Here is a 21,919-nt window from a genome sequence, read left to right as displayed (position 1 = left end):
GGGACCCGGCTGGGTTTGAACTCAGGAGCACCTGCCTGAAAGTCCAGTGCTGGTGCCATTACACCACTAGCCAGCCTCTTCCGCACTACTTGTTTTTTATTGTAGCTTACAGTAACCTGGGGTGGCAAAGAGGAGATATGTCTCTACCAGAGGAGGTGCAAGGCACTCCTTCCCTCCACTAGTCTGCAGGTCACTCTCGGGCAAAGTGCTTCACCTGCTTAGCCCCCGATCACGTGAAGCCATGGGAGCAGGTGCTGGATGGTCATTTGAGCAACTGGTGCATATCACAAGTCCTGGTTATGCGACCACTGACACCAGGCAGACAATTGCTGAAGAGTATTGATAATGGCGGGGGTCACCCATCTTGTAAATACACGGCCCAGAAGAAGGCAATGGCAAACCACTTCTGTAGAAAAAATTGCCAAGAACAATTGTGGTCAATAGTCCATGATTGCCGCGTCATATGATATGGCACATAACAAACAAACAACAGTAATTTGTTATGCTTGCACTATACCACTGCCACAAGCCACAAGGCAACAGATTTTACAACATATGTCAGTGACAATAAGCCCAACTGTGATTCTCCCAGGAGAGGGAGAAGCTTCTCATAACCTCTCCCCATCTCCTTTACAGGCCTTAAACATTATGATCTGCTCACCTCACAACACACACACACACACATACACACTCACTCACACACACACTCACACACTCACACTCTCACACTCACACAAACACACTCACTCACACACACACTCATTCTCACACTCACACATACACACACTCACTCAGTCACACACTCACTCACTCTCTCTCACACACACTCATTCACACACACTCACACTCATACACACACTCACACTCACACTCACACATACACACACACTCACTCAGTCACACACTCACTCACTTTCTCTCTCACACACTCATTCACACACACTCACACTCATACACACACTCACACTCACACATACTCACACTCACTCACACACACTCACACTCACACACACATACACACTCACTCAGTCACACACACACACTCACTCACACACACATACTCACACTCACTCACTCGCACTCACTCACACACACTCACACTCACACACACTCACACTCTCTCTCACTCACACACACACTCACACTCTCACACTCACACAAACACACTCACTCACACACACACTCATTCTCACACTCACACATACACACACACTCACTCAGTCACACACACACATACACACACTCACTCAGTCACACACACACACTCACTCACTCACACACACATACTCACACTCACGCACTCGCACTCACTCACACACACTCACACTCACACACTCACACTCTCTCTCACTCACACACAGTCACACTCTCTCTCACACACACACACACACACACACACACACACACATACTCACTCTCTCTCTCTCACACACAAACACACACACACACCACCACCATGAAAAATAGACCACCATGATAAGTGGACCACCACTATTATACTTACAGAAAATTTGACACAGACTTAGAGGAGAGATTTTCAATGCAATTACTAGACATCTATGGCTTAACATATACTGTTGTTTCATTTGGGCCACTTTAACTATTAGTTTCCTGGTTGTAGAGCCAAGTTGCTGGTTTTGTCTGGGTCCTGGGGTGCAATTATTCCTTATTCCTTTCTTGTGGCTTTTGCTGTTTTATCTGGCAAGTTTGGAGAATGCATGAGTCAGGCACAAGCATATGGAAATAATTAAGACATGAAGAAAAAAATCCAGACTTGTTGAACAAATGCACCCTTTACTCGGAGGTGGGGAGGTCCATCTGCTTAAGTCATCAAGCCCTGCCCTTCCAGCATTTGGGAATTGAACACTGTAAATCCATCTACTTTTTTCAACATTCTCTGCATAAAATTCAAAGGACTGTAACTTGGTGCCTGCTTAAGTCAAAAGCAAAATCTAAGATTCTTCAATCCAAACAAACAACAGGAATTTCATTATGTTCTCTGATGTCTGTGGAAGAAGACTCCTGGGAATGCTATCTCCAAGGCTATTGACATTTTTGCTTCTAACTCAAGTGCTTGGACGAGCCCAACGAACGCCACATGATGCCATGCTGGTGCAGTACATTGAGAGACGCATCATGATACTTGAGGTAAGTGAAATGGTCAGAGTCCAGTTCTCTCCCGTGTCTTGGAACAGACGTCAAGAAAAGAAACTCAAACCTCTGATTGCCAACATTGCACATTGCTCCCTTTACCGGTCTTTGTGACACTCTACTGGTTAGCTACGACATTTCATGACTGTGGTAGCATTTGTCATTCTATGCAGATGCTGGAAATCTAGAGAAGCACACACAAAATGCTGGAGGAACTCAGCTGGTCAGGCAGCAGCCACTGACAGGATCAAACAGTCGATGCTTTGGGCTGAGATCTGATGAGCAGTTTCCGCTCATAGCTTCGACTGGTTATTCCTCTCCATGGATGACCTGCCGCGTGTGCTGCTCAGGGGTTTATTAAAGGGGTCTTCAACAAGCAAGTAAAGAAAGATTACTAAACTGAGGGAATAGAACTATAAGGATTGGCTGATAAACTAGAGGGAGATGGAAAAGTGTTTTACATCCAGTCATTGCAATCTAGAACTTACGGTCCTATTTATTTATTTAGAGATACAGCAACGGAACAGGCCCTTCCGGCCCTACAACCCACCTAGTTAACCCTAGCCTAATCACAGGACAATTTACTACAAAGACCAATTAACCTACTAAGCAGTACGTCTTTAGACTGTGGGTGGAAACCAGAGCATTGGGAAGGAATGGCAAAACTTGCTTACAGAGGACGCCGGAAGTGAACCCGGAACTCCGAGCTCTGACACCTCGCGCTGTAATAACTTCATACGAATCACTATGCCATGCTTTGCTACTGTGGCGCCCCCAACGCTACTGAAACAGATTTACAAAGCATAGAACGTAGAACGGTACAGCACAATATAGGCCTTTTGCTCACGATGTTGTGCCAACCTTAAAACCTATTCTAAGATCAATCTAACCCTTCCCTCCAACATAGCCACCTACTTTTCATTCATCCATGTGCCCATTTAAAAGTCCCTTTAATGTCTCTAATGTACCTGCCTTCGCCAACCACCCCTGACAATGCATTGCAGGCAGCTACCACTCTCTGTGTAAAAAACCTACCTCTGGCATCACTCCCTTTACTTTCCTTCAGTCATCTTAAAATTATTATCATCATTATGTGCCGTGTCATATGACATCACTATGAGTGACGTTGTGTGACATCATTATGTGTCATGTCGTATGACATCATTATGTGCTGGTTACATACACCTTAGGTTACATTCTCCAGTTACCTTATAAGGTAACCGTAGCCTTCAGCCAGGAGCAGATGTCATCAGGTGGTTCCCAACCTTCACAAAGTGTTTCGACCCTTAACCACGACACTCTCCAGTTGGCGGGGCCAGCAGTGGTGGCCACATCACTGCCCATCTGCTCCTGGCTTCCAGCTTCCCTCCTCTCGCCTACTCCAAATCTAACAAGAGGCTCATTCTGCCTCTTCCCCCATCCTACGAGCTGCTTGTTTTTCCCTCCTTTCGCCCAGGCCCAGATCTGACAACAACCGCCGTGCTGATTTGGCTGGGAAACCTCTGCAGCCGATCTCCACAGGGAACAACCATGCCTGCCATCCCTTGTCTTTACACTCCTGCACTAAGGGCTGATACTTCAAGGCCTTTCTCTCATGGGCCTGTTCCCATCCCTCCTCCCACGGCACAGTCAACTCAACCAGAATTATTTTCTTGTCTTCGGTTGACCACAGTACAATGTCCGGGCATAGGGTTGTGTGCACCACATCCGGGAACTGCAACCTCCTTCCCACGTCGACCCTCATCTCCCAGGACCTGGCCGTTAGCACCAGATTGGGCTTTGGTTGTTTGGTTATGAAAGGCCTGGCTCCCTCTTTGATGAAGGTGATGGCCTTCCTCAAATCTGTGCCAGCCGTCCTCTTCTTGCATCTCTCCCGCTCTAGTGTGTCAGCAAGAGCCAGAAGCACCTTATCATGGCGCCACCTATACCGTCCTTGAGTTAGAGCTGTTTTACACCCGGACAGTATATGAGCCAGTGTCCCCTTTTGACCACAGAGCTTACAGTTTGGGTCCTCTCTCATCCCCCATGTGTACAGATGTAATGGTGAAGGAAGGGTGTCATACACGGATCGCAAGAGGAAGGAAATACGGAAGGGCTCCAGTCTCCATAACTCTGCCCATGAGATCTTGCGCTTAGGCAGATCCCATTTTGTCCAGGCAACAGGTGCCATGTTACGTGACATCATTATGTGCCCTGTTGTATGACGTGGGCGATCATGGTCATGATTGTTCTTGGCAATTTTTTTACAGAAGTGATTTGCCATCGGCTTCTGATCTTAACAAGACAGGTCACCCCAGCCATTATCAATACTCTTTGTTAATATTGATTTCATAAATTCTTTGATCAATACTTACTGTATTTCTTCTACTTACGTAAAAGAAATAAAAAGGTAGACTACTTTTTAATGGAGAGAAAACTCAAACATCTGAGGCACAAAGGGACTTGGGATTCCCTGTGCTGCATTCCCTAAGGGTTAATTTGTAGGTTGAGTCTGTGGTGAGAAAGGCAAATGTGATGTTAGCATTCATTTCAAGTGGACTAGAATATAAAAGCAAGGATGTTATGTTGAGGATTTATAAAGCACTGGTGAGGCCTCATTTAGAGTATTGTGAGCAGTTTTGGGCCCCTACCTTAGAAAGGAAGTGCTGACACTGGAGAGGTTTCAAAGGAGGTTCATGAAGATGATTCCAGGATTGAATTGCTTGTTATATGAAGAGTGTTGATGGCTGTAGTCCTGTACTTACTGGAATTCAGAAGAATGCGGTGTGACCTAATTGAAACCTATCAAATGTGGAAAGGCCTCAATACTGCAGATGTGGAGAGGATGATTCCTGTCGTAGGAGAGTCCAAACTCAGAGGACACAGCCTCAGAATAGAGGGGCATCCTTTTAGAATGGAGATGAGGAGGAAGTTCTTCAGCAGCTGTGGTAGTGAAGTGTTTACATATACTTAAAGCAGAGGTTGATCGATTTTTGATTAGTCATGTCATGAAAGGATACAGGAAGAAGGCAGGAGATTGGGGCTGAGAGGGAAATGGATCAGCCATGATGAAATAGCGGAGCAGGTTCAATGGGCCAAATGGCCTCATTTTGTTCCTATATCTTATGACCTTATGGTATCATCAGAGGTTGGTAAAGATGTATCACCACCACGCCACCCCAAGAAATGAATCACTGAATGGTATTAAGATGATTCAGCTTAGAAAGTTTGTACTGATTCTTCTCAGGAAGTGTATTTGGTAATTGGCTCCTTATTATCAAGTAAATAAGGTGCAATGCAAAGCGTTTGTTTGCATGCCATCTGGACAGATATTTCTATACACACTCTCTGGACTAGAGGGCATGTTTTATGAGGAAAGGTCGAGTGAGCTATTGCTTTTCTCTTCAGAGTAAACGAGGATGAGAATCAACTTGCCAGAGCTGTATAAAATGATAAGAGGCGCAGATATAATTTTAAGGTGGAGATATCTCTCTACCAAAAGAAGTGTAAGGTGCTCCTTCCATCCGCTAGCCTGCAGGTCACCCTTGGGCAAGGTGTAGCACCTGCTTAGCCCCCCCCCCCGATCAGGGTCACGTGAAGCCATGGGGGCAGGCAGTGGATGGTCGTACGAGTAGCTGGTGCAAATCACAAGACATGGTTATGCGACCACTAACACCAGACAGACAATCTCTGAAGAGTATTGGTAATGGCTGGGGTCACCCATCTTCCAAAGACACTGCCCAGGAGGCAATGGCAAACCACTTCTGTAGAAAAATTTGCCAAGCACAATCATGGCCATGGAAAAACCATGATCCGTCCATGTCATGTGACGTGGCACCAATGAACAAATGAACAAATGAACCATACATTTCTTAACATTTAGTAGTTTCCCTGTGCAGGCATCAAACTAAGAAAGAGTAACAAGCAGAAAATGTTGGTGTACTCAGCAGGTCAGGCAGCATCTATGGAGAGGAATAATCCTGGCAGAATCAGAATCATGCTTAGTATCACCGGCATATGTCAGAAATTTGTTGTTATGCAGCATTGCAATACATAATAATGAAAAAACTATAAATTACAAGAAATATATATACACATTAAATTAAATAAGAAGTGCAAAAAGAGATGGATAAAATACTGAGCTAGTGTTCATGAGTTCACTGTCCATTCAGAAATCGGATGGCAGAGGGGAAGAAGCTGTTCCTGAATCGTTGAGTATGTGTCTTCAGGCTCCTGTACCTCCTGCTAATGGTTGCAATGAGATGAGGGCATGGCCTGAGAGATGGGGGTCCATGATGATGTTTGTCACCTTTCTGAGGCATCGCCTTTTGAAGGTGTCCTGGATACTGGGGAGGTTAGTGCCCGTGAGGAGCTGGCTGAGTTTACAACTTTACACACCAGACGGTGATGCAGCCAATTAGAATGCTCTCCACAGTACATCTGCAGGAATTTCTGAGAATGTTTACTGTCTCTCCGTAAATCCTATCCCTGAAGGGCATAAGTGAACCAGATGGGGCTTTATTAATATACAGCACTTTTATGCTTACCATTACCGAGAATACAACATTTCAGATTTAAATTAATTTCAAGTTCAGATTTCCTTAAAGCAGCAAACTCTCTCTTACACGAAAGCAACACACATAAAAGTTGCTGGTGAACGCAGCAGGCCAGGCAGCATCTCTAGGAAGAGGTACAGTCGACATTTTGGGCCGAGACCCTTCGTCAGGACTAACTGAAGGAAGAGCTAGTAAGAGGTTTGAAAGTGGGAGGGGGAGGGGGAGATCCGAAATGATAGGAGAAGACAGGAGGGTGAGGGATGGAGCCAAGAGCTGGACAGGTGATAGGCAAAAGGGCAGACGGCGAAGAAAGTGTCCCGAAGGTGTGGAAGGGTCTGGGATAGGGACGCCAAGTACCTCCTCATGGCGGGGAGAGTTGCCTTCAGAGCTTGACGGCAGAAGCGGCGAGAGGCAGAGTCAATAAAATGTGAGTACCTGGGATCCTCAGAAGGTCCAAATTGAGAGGCTCGGAAACGAATCCTAAAGCCAACTGGAGTAAGTTGGCGGCGGAGACACATTCCAAGAAAGGATATATGGCTGTGATAGCGAGTCTGAGTCAAAGTGTGGTCGAAAAGTTAAGCTCCTCCTCCAGTCCTTTCTTCCATGATCCACTCTTCTTTCCTATCAGACTCTTTCTTCTTCAGCTCTTTACCTTTACCATTTATCACTCCGTGCTCTGACTCCATTCCTCCACCCCCACCTGTCCATCTTCCCCCTTCACCTGGTCTCACCTATCACCTCCCATCTTATACTCCTTCCCCTCACCCCCCTCCACCTTCTTATTCTGGCTTCTGCCCCCTTTCATCTCCAATCCTGATAAAGGGTCTCGGCCTGAAACATCAACTGTTTAGTCCTCTCCACTGTTGCTGCCCGACCTCCAGTATTTTGTGGGTGTTGCTCTGGATTTCCAGCATCTGCAGAATCTCTTGTGTTTTTAAATGTTCAGCACTGAATTCCCAAGCTGCCATGTGGGATCTGAACTCACATTAACATAAACAGCTGAGAGTACCAACCAACCTTTCCAGTAATACACACAAAAAGCTGGAGGAAGTCAGTAGGCCAGGCAGCAGCTGTGGAAACATCAGCTGTATTCTTTTCCATAGACGCTGCTTGGCCTGATGAGTTTTTCCAGCACTTTGTGTGTGTTACTGGGATTTCCAGCATCTGCAGATTTTCTCTTGTTTGTGATTGCCTTCCAGTAATATGATCACTTTTTTAGTATGATCAGTCTTCTTTTTCCGTTTCATTTTCTTTCCTTTTTTGTTCTTTTTGCGCTATTCAATTATATTTAATTATAATTTATAGTTTTTATTATGTACTACAATGTAAAAGGCATCCGTTAGTCTTGTGAGACCATGGATCTGCGCCTGGAAAGTCTTCACTCTGGGCAGGCCTGGGCAAGGTTGTATGGAAGACCAGCAGTTGCCCATGCTGCAAGTCTCCCCTCTCCACGACACCAATGTTGTCCAAGGGAAGGGCATTAGGACCCATACAGCTTGGCACCAGTGTCATCGCAGAGCAATGTGTGATTAAATGCCTTGCTCAAGGACACAACACGTTCCCTCAGCTGGGGCTCGAACTCACGACCTTCAGGTCACTAGTCCAATGCTTTAACCACTTGGCCACGTGCCCACCACACTACAATGTACTGCTGCCACATAACAACAAATTTCACAATATATGCCATTGATATAACATGATTCTCATTCTGATTCTGAATCCACAGGACAGGATGGAAAAATGCAACCAAGACATGAACAAGTACGTCAGTGAGTTCAGAGACTTCCGGAAAGAAATTATGCTGCGCTTGGACAGGCTGAATGTTTACAAATCTGAGTTTAAGAATGAGGTAGTGGACTTGGGATCCAGAATAGAGAGGATTGAGAAGGATATTGACTACCTGGAGTCTCAACAGCCTACACAACCATGCTTGGAGGTTGATGAGAAGCTGGCCGAAAAGGAAATCCAACAAGAGCAGAAGAGAAAGACCAAGTTCCGTATGTCTGCAGGTGAGAGTTGGGCACCTACTTTGCTGCAATTATTTTCCCTTCAAGAAACTGAGTAGCACGGTAGTGTGGTGGTTGTCCCAATGATTTACAGTACAGGTGACCCAAGTTCAATTCCCACCACTGCCTGTAAGGAGTTTGTACATTCTCCCCAGGACCATGTGAGTTTCCTCTGGGTGCTCTGGTTTCCTCCCAAACTCCAAAGGAAGGCCTATTCCGCACTGCCTCTCAATAAATAAATACACCTCTTCGACTTCCCACTCTCAGTCCAACAGCCTCTCCTACTGCCACGATGAGGGCCACACTCATGTTGGAGGAGCAGCACCTCATCTTCCATGTGGGAAACCAACCGGACAGCATGAACATAGATTTCTCTAAATTCCAGTAACTTCTCCCCCTCCGCTTCTCTATATATCCATTCCCCGTTCTGACTTTATTGTAATGTATACCTTTTTATTATTACGTATCGCAATGTACTGCAGCCACAAAACAGCAAATGTCACGACATTTGCCAGTGACATTAAACCTGATTCTGATTCTGAATCATTCATGTCCCTCTCATACCTCTCTTCCTTCTCTTTCTCCCCAAGTCCACTCTCCTCCATCATATTCCTTCCTTCCTTTGTTTATTTAGAGATACAGCGCAGAACAGGCCCTTACGGCCCTTTGAGTCACGCCGCCAGCAACCCCTAATTTAACCCTAGCCTAATCACAGGACAATTTCCGATGACCAATTGACCTACCAACTGGTACGCGTTTGTCTGTGGGAGTTAACCAGAGCACTTGGAGAAAACACGCACATTGCACAGGGAGGACATAGAATCTCCTTACAGTGGAAATCCAATCTCTGACGGCTGAGCTGTAAAAGTGTCGTGCTAACCACTATTCTACTGTGGTACCAAACATTCCTTCCCCTACAGCCTTCACTTCTTCCAGCTCTTCACCATGTCAGTCCATGGCCTCCTCTACTGTCGCAGTGAAGCCACACACAGGGTAGGAGGAGCAGTACCTTATATTCAGTCCAGTAGCCTCCAGCTGAAGGCATGAACATCGATTTATCAGACTTCTAGTAAATGCCCTCCCGCTTCATTCTCTGTTCCTATTCCCTCTCTCACTTTATCTCCTTACCTGCACATCACCTCTCTCTGGTGGTCCTACCCTTTCCCTTTCTTTCTTGGTCTTCCACCCTCTCCTATCAGGCTCCCCCTTCTTCAACCTTCTATCTCTTTCACCTACCAACTTCCCAGCTCTTTACTTCTCCTCTCCTGCTCTCCTGGATTCGCCTATCACCTACCACCTTGTAGGTCTTCCTCCCCTCCCCCCACCTTCTTGCTTTAAATTCTTATCATTTTTTCCCAGTCCCAATGAAGGGTCTCAATTCAAAACGTTGACTGTTTACTCTTCTCCGTTGATGCTGCCTGGCCTGCTGAGTTCCTCCAGCATTTTGAGTGTGTTGCTCCACCTGTCACCTCCCAGATTCTCTCTTCTTCCCCCCTCCCCCACCCTTCACCTGGTATCACCGTCACCTACCTGTGACCCATCACTCGTACACCTCCCTCACCTTATCCTGGCTTCTCCCCACCTTGCCTCCCTCTGGTTTAAGGGTCTGTTGTATGCAAGCTTCATTTTTAGCAGCATAGTAGCATAAAGGTTAGTTCAGGTTCAATTCCGCTGCTGTTTATAAGGAGTTTGTACATTCTCCCTGTGTCCACGTGGTTCACGGGGAGCTCCAGTTTCCTCCCACATACCAAAGACAGTTGTGTTTGTAGATTAATTGGTCGACATGGGTGTAACTGAGCGGCGTGTGGTCGTCGGGACAGAAGGGCAGTGTTTGTCTATAAAATAAAGCTCTCATGGTTAGAGGAGAACTGGCCCTAATCACCAAGGGACAGCTTGCCTTTGTTCAACGGCTTTTGTACCCACGGATGTCCCGAAACACTTCACAGCCAATTATACCCACTTTTATACCCACAGCTGTCCCGAAACACTTCACAGCCAATTATACCCACTTTTATACCCACAGATGTCCCGAAACACTTCACGGCCAATTATACCCACTTTTATACCCACAGATGTCCCGAAACACTTCACGGCCAATTATACCCACTTTTATACCCACAGATGTCCCGAAACACTTCACAGCCAATTATACCCACTTTTATACCCACAGATGTCCCGAAACACTTCACAGCCAATTATACCCACTTTTATACCCACAGATGTCCCAAAACACTTCACAGCCAATTATACCCACTTTTATACCCACAGCTGTCCCAAAACACTTCACAGCCAATTATACCCACTTTTATACCCACAGATGTCCCGAAACACATCACAGCCAATTATACCCACTTTTATACCCACAGATGTCCCAAAACATTTCACAGCCAATTATACCCACTTTTATACCCACAGATGTCCCAAAACATTTCACAGCCAATTATACCCACTTTTATACCCACAGATGTCCCAAAACATTTCACAGCCAATTATACCCACTTTTATACCCACAGATGTCCCAAAACATTTCACAGCCAATTATACCCACTTTTATACCCACAGATGTCCCGAAACACTTCACAGCCAATTATACCCACTTTTATACCCACAGATGTCCCAAAACACTTCACAGCCAATTATACCCACTTTTATACCCACAGCTGTGCCAAAACACTTCACAGCCAATTATACCCACTTTTATACCCACAGATGTCCCGAAACACATCACAGCCAATTATACCCACTTTTATACCCACAGATGTCCCAAAACATTTCACAGCCAATTATACCCACTTTTATACCCACAGATGTCCCAAAACATTTCACAGCCAATTATACCCACTTTTATACCCACAGATGTCCCAAAACATTTCACAGCCAATTATACCCACTTTTATACCCACAGATGTCCCAAAACATTTCACAGCCAATTATACCCACTTTTATACCCACAGATGTCCCGAAACATTTCACAGCCAATTATACCCACTTTTATACCCACAGATGTCCCGAAACACTTCACAGCCAATTACGCAAACAACAGGAATTCTGCAGATGCTGGAAATTCAAGCAACACATATCAAAGTTGCTGTCCTGACAAAGGGTCTCAGCCTGAAACGTCGACTGTACCGCTTCCTAGAGATGCTGCCTGGCCTGCTGCGTTCACCAGCAACTTTGATATGTGTCACAGTCAATTACACCCACTTTTATACCCACGGATGTCCCAAAACACTTCACAGCCAATTACACCCACTTTTTTACCCACGGATGTCCCAAAACACTTCACAGCCAATTAAGCACTTTGTAGAAGTGTTAATTAAGAAATTGCACCATTGTAATTAAAAATAAACCTGAATGGGATCTGTACAAATTCCGATGTTTCAGTAAACAGTCCTAATGCAGTCAAACAGCATTCACTTAGATGAGTAAAAAGGGTAAACACAAGTGTTTTAGATCCCTAGAAATCCAGAGTCACACACACTAAGTGTTGGAGGAGCTGAAGTCATACAGCATCTACAGAAGTGAATAAACAGTCAACCCTTCATCAGGACTGGAAAGGAAGGGGAAAGAGGCCAGAATAAGAAGGTGGTAGAGGGGAAGAAGTACAAGGTAGAAGGTGACAGGTGGATGTGGGGGTGGGGGATGAGACGAGAAGCGGCAAGGTGATAGGTAGAAAATATTAAGAGATGAAGAAGAAGGAATCTGAAAGAGGAGAAGAGTGGACCATGGGAAAAAGGAAAGGAGGAAGTGATAGGCAGGTGAGGAGAAGAGGTAAGAGGGGAGACAGAGTGAGGAATAGAAGAGGGAAAGGGGAGGGGATAAATTACCAGATGTTAGAGAAATCGATGCTCATGCCATCAGTTTGGAGGCTACTTGACGGAATATGAGGTGCTGCTCCTCCAACCTGAGAGTTACCTCGTTGAGGCAGAAGAGGAGACCACAGACCAGCACTTTAGAATGAGAGTGGGGAAAGGAATTAAAATGCTAGGCCACCAGGAAATCCTGGTTGTTGCGAGTGGAGTGAAGGTGCTCGGCAAAGCGATGCCTTGATTTTCACTGGGTCCAACCAATGTTGAGGAGGCCTACTTACTGTACCTGCCTGCACATCGATGGGATGTGGAAGGAAAACAGAGCACCCAAGGGAAACCCACAGAGGTCACAGAGTGAGCATGCAAACTCCACATGAACACTACCCAGGGTTGTGATCAAACTCGGGGTCACTGAAACTATAAGGCAGAGGCTCTGTTACCTGTGTCAATGTCCCACCTCTTCAGAAAGGACACTGGGATACAGATGCAGAGGGCCATTTGGGCTGAACTGAGAACTTTGCAAAAGATCCATTGACTGAACAATGTCACTTTAAGATGCAACCACAACTCAGAATGATTTTTAAATTTCTTACATACTTTTTTCTCCAAGGTTTTAAGTTTTTCACTTGAACCGGATCAAGATTAGCAGGGCAACAGCAATATGTGGCCCAGTTAGCATGAAACCCACAGCCAGTCTTGGCTTAGACACAAGGAATTCTGCAGATGCTGGAAATTCAAGCAACACACGTCAAAGTTGCTGGTGAACGCAGCAGGCCAGGCAGCATCTCTAGGAAGAGGTACAGTCGTCATTTCAGGCCGAGACCCTTCGTCAGGACTAACTGAAGGAAGAGCTAGTAAGAGATTTGAAAGTGGGAGGGGAGGGGGAGATCCAAAATGATAGGAGAAGACAGGAGGGGGAGGGTTGGAGCCAAGAGCTGGACAGGTGATAGGCAAAAGGGATATGAGAAGATCATGGGATGGGAGGCCCAGGGAGAAGGAAAAGGGGGAGGGGGAGAAAACCCAGAGGATGGGCAAAGGGTACAGTCAGAGGGACAGAGGAAGAAAAAGGAGAGAGAGAGAAAGAATGTGTGTATACATGTGTCATTTATACATGTGTCTGCACATGCCCTTACACTTCCTCCCTTACCACCATTCAGGGCCCCAGACAGTCCTTCCAGGTGAGGCGACACTTCACCTGTAAGTTGGCTGGGCTGATATACTGTATCCGGTGCTCCCGATGTGGCCTTCTATATATTGGCGAGACCCGACGCAGACTGGGAGACCGCTTTGCTGAACATCTACGCTCTGTCCGCCAGAGAAAGCAGGATCTCCCAGTGGCCACACATTTTAATTCCACATCCCATTCCCATTCTGATATGTCTATCCATGGCCTCCTCTACTGTAAAGATGAAGCCACACTCAGGTTGGAGGAACAACACCTTATATTCTGTCTGGGTAGCCTCCAACCTGATGGCATGAACATTGACTTCTCTAACTTCCGCTAATGCCCTACCTCCCCTCGTACCCCATCCGTTATTTATTTATATACACACATTCTTTCTCTCTCTCTCCTTTTTTTCCCTCTGTCCCTCTCACTATACCCCTTGTCCATCCTCTGGGTTCCCCCCCCCCGTCTTTCTCCCTGGGCCTCCTGTCCCATGATCCTCTCATATCCCTTTTGCCAATCACCTGTCCAGCTCTTGGCTCCATCCCTCCCCCTCCTGTCTTCTCTTATCATTTTGGATCTCCCCCTCCCGTCCCACTTTCAAATCTCTTACTAGCTCTTCTTTCAGTTAGTCCTGACGAAGGGTCTCGGCCTGAAACGTCGACTGTACCTCTTCCTAGAGATGCTGCCTGGCCAGCTGCGTTCACCAGCAACTTTGATGTGTGTTGCCTTTCTTGGCTTTGCACCCTGTCCAATATCACTTCTCTTCTCCTCACCTACCTATCACCTCTCCCTGTGTCCCCTCCTCATTCCCTTTCTCCCATAGTCTACTTTACTCTCCTATCAGATTCCTTCCTCTCCAACTGTGTACCATTTCCATCTATCACCTACCAGCTTCTCACTTCATCTCCCTCCCCCATTCTCCAGGCTTCATCTAGCACCTTACAACTTGCCTCCTTTCCCTCCCCCAACTTTATCATTCTGGCATCTTCCCCCTTCTTTTCCAGCCCTGATGAAGGGTCTCAGATCGAAATGTCGACAGTTTATTCTTCTCCATAGATGCTGCTTAACCTGCTGAGTTCCTCCAGTATTTTGTATATGTATTGCTCTGGGTTTCCAGCATCTGCAGAATCTTCTGTGTTTATAATACATGGTCCCCTTGGCTTGAGACCAACAGCCAAATCTGGCTTTATACCCTCTGATGTCAAAACACTGGGATAGAAAAATGGCTCCATTAGTGTACCATCTCCTCAGCTCACACCTTCCCGAGTCCTGTCCTCCTGAACAGTTAGATCAGGGAATTAGGAATTAAGAGTTATGGGGAAAAGGCACATTGGTGGAGCTGAGCCTATGGCCAGATAGGCCAAGATAGTATTCAAAGGTGTAGTAGGCTCGACGGGCCAAATAGCCAACTTCTGCTCCTATTTCTTATGGTCTGAAGTAACTATGTACGTAGAGTAAAGACTGAGATGGGAAATTTGTGAGATTGTTGTTCAGGTTCAAGTTTATTGTTGTCTGACTACACACAGTATGTATGTACAAGCAATCAAAACAATATTCCTCCAGACCATGGTGCATCCACAAAACATATATCATACAAAGTATATAAGGCAAAATATTACCACAAATAACACACACAAAATGCTGGAGGAGCTCAGCGGGCCAGGCAGCATCTGTGGAAAAAAGTAGGGTCAACATTTTGGGCTGAGGCCCTTCAGCAGGATGGGAATAAAAAGATGAGGAGTAGAGTTAAAAGGGGGGGGGAAGGGGAGGAAGAAACACAAGGTGATGGGTGACACTGGAGGGGTGGGGTGAAGTAAAGAGCTGGGAATTCGACTGGTGAAAGAGATGCAGGGCTGGAGAAGGGGGAGTCTGATAGAAGAGAACAGAAGGCCGGCGAAGAAAGAGAAGTGGGAGGAGTGCCAGAGCGAGGTGATGGGCAGGGAAGGAGGTAAGGTGAGAGAGGGAAAAGGGGATGGAGATTGCTGAAGGAGGGGGGTGCCATTACTGAAAGCTTGAGAAATAAATGTTCATGCCATTATGTAGGAGGCTACCCAGATGGAACATAAGGTGTTGTTCCCTCAACCCCCCAGAATATGGCCTCATCAGCACGACATATGGAATGACAATAAACTTGAACTTGAACAACAATCTCACAATATGGATAGACATATTGGAATGAAAAGGAGAAGTGGAAGTGGAATTAAAATGGGTGGCTACTGGGTGATCCCACTTTTTCTGGCAGACAGAGTGTAGATGCTCGGCAAAGCAGTCTCCCAATCTACGTCGGGTCTCAGCGATATACAGGAGGCCACACTGGGAGCACCAGACACAGTATATAACCCCAACAGGCTCACAGGGGAAGGGTCGCCTCACCTGGAAGGACTATTTGGGGCCCTGGATCGTAGTGAGGGAGGGGTTAGAAACATAGAAACATAGAAAACCTACAGCACAATACAGGCCCTTCGGCCCACAAAGCTGTGCCGAACATGTCCTTACCTTAGAACTACCTAGGCTTCACCCATAGCCCTCTATTTTTCTAAGCTCCATGTATCCATCCAGGAGTCTCTTAAAAGACCCTATCATTTCCGCCTCCACCACTGCCGCCAGCAGTCCATTCCACACACTCACCACTCTCTGCGTAAAAAACTTACTCCTGACATCTCCCCTGTACCTACTTCCAAGCACCTTAAAACTCTCATGCTAGCCATTTCAGCCCTGGGGAAAAGCCTCTGACTATCCACACAATCAATGCTCTCATTATCTTGAACACCTCTGTCAGGTCACCTCTCATCCTCCGTCGCTCCAAGGAGAAAAGGCCGAGTTCATTCAACCTATTCTCATAAGGCACGCTCACCAATCCAGGCAACATCCTTGTAAATCCCCTCTGCACCCTTTCTATGGTTTCTACGTCCTTCCTGTAGTGAGGCGACCAGAACAGAGCACAGTACTCCAAGTTGTAGGGGCAGGTGTAGCACTTATTCCGCTTGCAAGGATAAGTGGGGAAGGACGAATGGACAAGGGAGTCGCGTAAGAGGCTATCCCTGTGGAAAGCGGAATGTGGGGGAAGGAAGGATGTTTTTGGTGGTGGGATCATGTTGGAAATGGCAGAAGATGCAGAGAATTATATACTCCCACCTGATGACATGATCATCAATTCTTTGAACACCGGTAATTCAATAACCACTGCTATCCCCTTTTCCATCTCTCACCTTATCTCCTTTTCTGCCCATCATCTCCCTAACGTGCTCCTCCCTCCTTTTCTTTCTTCGCTGGCCTTCTGTCCTCTCCTATTAGACTCCTCCTTCTCCAGCCCTGTATCTCTTTCACCCATCAACTTCCCAGCTCTTTACTTCACCCCTCCCCCTCCTGGTTTTACCTATCACCTTGTGCTTCTTTGAGGACTGGTGCAGTGGATGTTGTATATTTGGACTTTCAGAAGGCCTTTGACAAGGTGCCACACATGAGGCTGCTTACCAAGTTAAGAGTGCATGGTATCACAGGAAAGTTACTGGCATGGTTAGAACATTGGGCTGATTGGCAGGAGGCAGTGAGTGGGAATGAAAGGATCCTTTTCTGGTTGGCTGCCAGTGACTAGTGGTGTTCCGCAGGGGTCAGTGTTGGGACCACTTCTTTTTCTGCTGCATATCAATGATTTAGATGGGAACAAATGGCTTTGTTGTCGAGTTTACGGCTGATACAAAGAGGGGCTGGAAGTGTTGAGGATACACTTGGCTGCAGAAGAACTTAAGCAGATTAGGAGAATGGGCAAGAAATTGGCAAATGAAATAAAATGTTGGAAAACGCATGGTCATGCACTTTGGTAATAGAAATAAATGTGCAGACTATTTTCTAAATGGGAAGAACATCCAAAAATCTGAGATGCAAAGGGACCTGGGAATCCTTGTGCAGAACACCCCGAAGGTTAACTTGCAGGTAGAGTCGGTGGTGAGGAAGACAAATGCAATGTTAGCATTCATTTCAAAAGGTCTAGAATACAAGAGCAGGGATGTGACGCTGAGGCTTTATAAGGCACTAGTGAGGCCTCACCTTGAGTATTGTGAACAGTTTTGGGCTCCTCATCTAAAAAAAGATGTGCTGGCAATGGAGAGGTTTCAGAGGAGGATCACAAGGATGATTCCAGGAATGAAAGGGTTATCATATGAGGAACACTTGATAGCTCTGGGTCTGTAGTGGCTGACGTTTAGAAGGATGAAGGGGATCTCATGATTGAATGGTGGAGCAGACTCAATAGGCCCAATGGCCTAATTCTGCTCCTATGTCTTTTGGTCTTTGGGTCTTTGAGGTGAAGATCCTTCCTCCTCCAAGGATAAGGTCTTTGGATCTTCTGTTAGCTTTTCTGTAACGGTGAGTTTTTACGGGATGGGGTTCTTAACCTGCCCCCCACCCCACCCCCTGCCTTCAGAGCTGGCTTGGGACCATCCATGGCTGAGCTTCAATCTTGCTTCTTCAAGAGGATTTATTTCCCTTTGATTTTGTTTGCAGATTGTGATAGCCTACTGACAGGTATCAAGTCTCTGAAGATTGTGAAGAGAACGGGAGAGGTTCAAGGTTCCTGGATAAAGGACCCAATCCGGGACTTCCACAAGATTTATTTCTTCCGGGGGACCAGCGGCGGCTCACTCGCAGAGTTTGCCGGCATCAGGTCCTTCACTGACCGCTCGCGGACGCAGCTGCCCAAGACAGTGACCCTGCCGGTGGCCTGGCAGGGGACGGGGCATGTCGCCTATGATGGCTACCTCTACTTCCACGCCAACGGCACACTCAACCAGATTGTCAAGTACAATGTGCGCAACAGGACAATCAGCGACCGGATGCTGCTTCTGGGGGCTGGGCAGGTCCCAGCCTACCAGCTGTCTCCCTACACCTTCATTGACCTGGCGGTGGATGAGCAAGGCCTCTGGGCTGTCCATGCCGAGCCTGACAGCGGCGGCCGCAGCACCATCGTGGTCACCAAAATCGACCACGGCAGCCTGGCGGTGGAGCACTCCTGGGACACGCCATGCTCCAGCCAGGGGGCCGAGTCGGCCTTCATGCTCTGCGGCACCCTCTACGTGGTCTACAACACAGAGTATGGCAGCCGCTCTCACATCCAGTGCCTCTACGATGTGACTGATGTGGTGACCAGCGCCCAGCTACCCGTCCTCTACTTCCCCAAGCGATATGGTCGGCACTCCATGATCCACTACAACCCGCGGGAGAAGCAGCTTTATGCCTGGGATGATGGCTACCAGACGATCTACAAGCTCTTCACGAGGAGAAAGCTCGAGAGCTCGCTCGACTCCCAGTAGCTTCCATCTTAATCTTTAATATGCGCTTTACATGAAGTGGCCTACGTTTACGTTACTGAACAATATCTATCCTGCTTCTAGAATATAGAATAGTACAGGCCTATCGGCCCACAGCATTGTGGCAAGCTAGAACATACAATTCTATATACAATATAGAACAGGGCAGGCCCTTTGGCCCAAGATTTTGAGAGGACCTTTTAACCTATTCTAAGATCAATCTAACTCCTCCCTCCCACCTAGCCCTACATTTTTTCTAACATCTATGTGCCTGTCTAAGAGTTTCTTAAATGTTGCTAATGAATTTACCTCTACCATCACCCCTGGCAGCACGTTCCACACATCCATCACTCTCAGTGTAAAAGATTTAGCTCAGATATCCGACCCTTATCAACAAAATTTTAGTCTGTCATATTAGCTATTTCTTCCCAGGGAAAAGTCTTTGGCTATCCACTCTATCTTGTACATCTCTATTAAGTCATTGAACATACAACCTTATAGCATAGTAGAAGCTCTTCAGCCCATGATGTTGTGCTGACCTTTTAACCTTCTCTAAGATCAATCTAATGCTTCCCTCCCACATAGTTCTCCATTTTTTCTATCATCCCTGTTCCTATCTCAGAGTTTCTTAAATGCCCCTAATGTATCTGTCTCTAACACCATTCCTGGTAGGGCATTCTATGCACCCATGAACTTACTTCTGAAATCCCCACGATAGTTTCCTTCAATCACCATAAAGTTAAGTCCCTTCATATCAGCGATTTCTGCCCTGGGATAAAGGTCTCTGACTGTCCGCTCAAGCTATGCCTCTTGTCATCTTGTACACCTCCATCAAGTCACCACTCATCCACCTTCACTCTAAAGAGAAAAGTCCTAGCTCGCTCAGCCTATTCTCATAAGACATGCCCTCCAATCCAGGCAACATCCTGGTAAATCTCCTCTGCATCATCTCTAAAGTGTCCACGTCCTTTTCATAATGGGGTGACCAGAATTAAAAGGAATGAAATCTGACATCATTTTTGTATATGTTTCAAAGTTTCAAAGTACATTTAATATCAGAGCATATATCCAGTATACAACCTGAAATTTGTCCTTTTTACAGACATCCACGAATCAAAGAAACCCCGTAGAAAGATAGAAATATCAAAACCATGAGCCCCCCCCTTTGCACAAGCAGCAAAAGCATCGACCCCCATCGATAACTTCTTCAGCCAGCAGTTCCTGCTGCTTCTCCGTTAGCTGACAGCTTTATACTCCATCTGATTGAGGATCATAGCCCGCAAAATCGACTGTTTATTCATTTCCTTCGCATGATCTGCTGAGTTCCTCAAGCATTTTGTGTGTGTTACTCTGGATTTCCAGTATCTGCAGAATCCTTTCTGTTTAAGCTTTATACCTGTACTGCTTTCCAAACCCGTCCCTTGTTCATAAGGCACAGGTCAGGAGCCTGATAGAATATCTTACACGGAATCTGAATCAAGTTTATTATCACAGAAGCATATCCTGAAATTCAAACAACAGGAATTCTGCAGATGCTGGAAATTCAAGCAACACACATCAAAGTTGCTGGTGAACGCAGCAGGCCAAGCAACATCTATAGGAAGAGGTACAGTCGACGTTTCAGGCCGAGACCCTTCGTCAGGACTAACTGAAGGAAGAGTGAGTAAGGGATTTGAAAGCTGGAGGAGGAGGGGGAGATCCAAAATGATAGGAGAAGACAGGAGGGGGAGGGATAGAGCCGAGAGCTGGACAGGTGATAGGCAAAAGGGATACGAGAGGATCATGGGACAGGAGGTCCGGGAAGAAAGACAAGGAGTTGGGGGGACCCAGAGGATGGGCAAGAGGTATATTCAGAGGGACAGAGGGAGAAAAAGGAGAGTGAGAGAAAGAATGTGTGCATAAAAATGAGTAACAGATGGGGTACGAGGGGGAGGTGGGGCCTTAGCGGAAGTTAGAGAAGTCGATGTTCATGCCATCAGGTTGGAGGCTACCCAGACGGAAAATAAGGTGTTGTTCCTCCAACCTGAGTGTGGCTTCATCTTTACAGTAGAGGAGGCCGTGGATAGACATGTCAGAATGGGAATGGGATGTGGAATTAAAATGTGTGGCCACTGGGAGATCCTGCTTTCTCTGGCGGACAGCGTAGATGTTCAGCAAAGCGGTCTCCCAGTCTGCGTCGGGTCTCACCAATATATAAAAGGCCACATCGGGAGCACCGGACGCAGTATATCACCCCAGTCGACTCACAGGTGAAGTGTTGCCTCACCTGGAAGGACTGTTTGGGGCCCTGAATGGTGGTAAGGGAGGAAGTGTAAGGGCATGTGTAGCACTTGTTCCGCTTACACGGATAAGTGCCAGGAGGGAGATCAGTGGGGAGGGATGGGGGGGACGAATGGACAAGGGAGTTGCATAGGGAGCGATCCCTGTGGAATGCAGAGAGAGAGGGGGAGGGAAAGATGTGCTTAGTGGTGGGATCCCATTGGAGGTGGCTGAAGTTACGGAGAATAATATGTTGGACCCAGAGGCTGGTGGGGTGGTAAGTGAGGACCAGGGGAACCCTATTCCTAGTGGGGTGGCCTGAAATTTGTTGTTTTGCAGCAGCAGTACAGTCCAACACTCTAAGTTACAATATATCAATAAAAAAATAACGCAAAAGAGAGTAACGAGATAGTGTTCATGGGCTCTTGGACCATTCAGAATCCTGGAGAGAATTGTAATTGTATTTGGAATTGGAATTGGCTTGTTATTGTCACATGTACTGAGATAGGGTGAAAAGCTTGTCTTGTATACTGTTGATACAGATTAGATCATTACACGGTGCATTCAGGTAGAACAATAGAGATAGTGAATTTAGATTTAAATGTGTAAAATGATTATAATAGAAGTTATAGGGTCATAGAACACTACAGCACAGAAACAGGCCCTTCAGCCCATCTCGTCTGTG

The 21,919-nt window shown here is 46.4% G+C and overlaps 1 protein-coding gene across 1 annotated transcript; it reads left to right on the top strand.

Moving 5' to 3' along the window:
- Nucleotides 1-1,873: 1,873 nt before the first annotated feature.
- olfml1 (olfactomedin-like 1) lies at nt 1,874-21,297 on the top strand. The gene is made up of 3 exons (XM_063063115.1): nt 1,874-2,148; nt 8,413-8,695; nt 18,173-21,297. Exons 1-3 carry the CDS (start codon nt 1,993-1,995, stop codon nt 18,976-18,978), a joined length of 1,245 nt encoding a protein of 414 aa, XP_062919185.1. The 5' UTR covers nt 1,874-1,992; the 3' UTR covers nt 18,979-21,297.
- The last annotated feature ends 622 nt before the right edge of the window (nt 21,298-21,919 follow it).

The sequence above is a fragment of the Mobula hypostoma genome, chromosome 11, assembly GCF_963921235.1.
Source record: "Mobula hypostoma chromosome 11, sMobHyp1.1, whole genome shotgun sequence".
NCBI classification, from domain to species: domain Eukaryota; kingdom Metazoa; phylum Chordata; class Chondrichthyes; order Myliobatiformes; family Myliobatidae; genus Mobula; species Mobula hypostoma.
The sequence above is the reverse complement of the archived record's forward strand: the minus strand, read 5'-3'. Positions and strand labels throughout refer to the sequence as shown.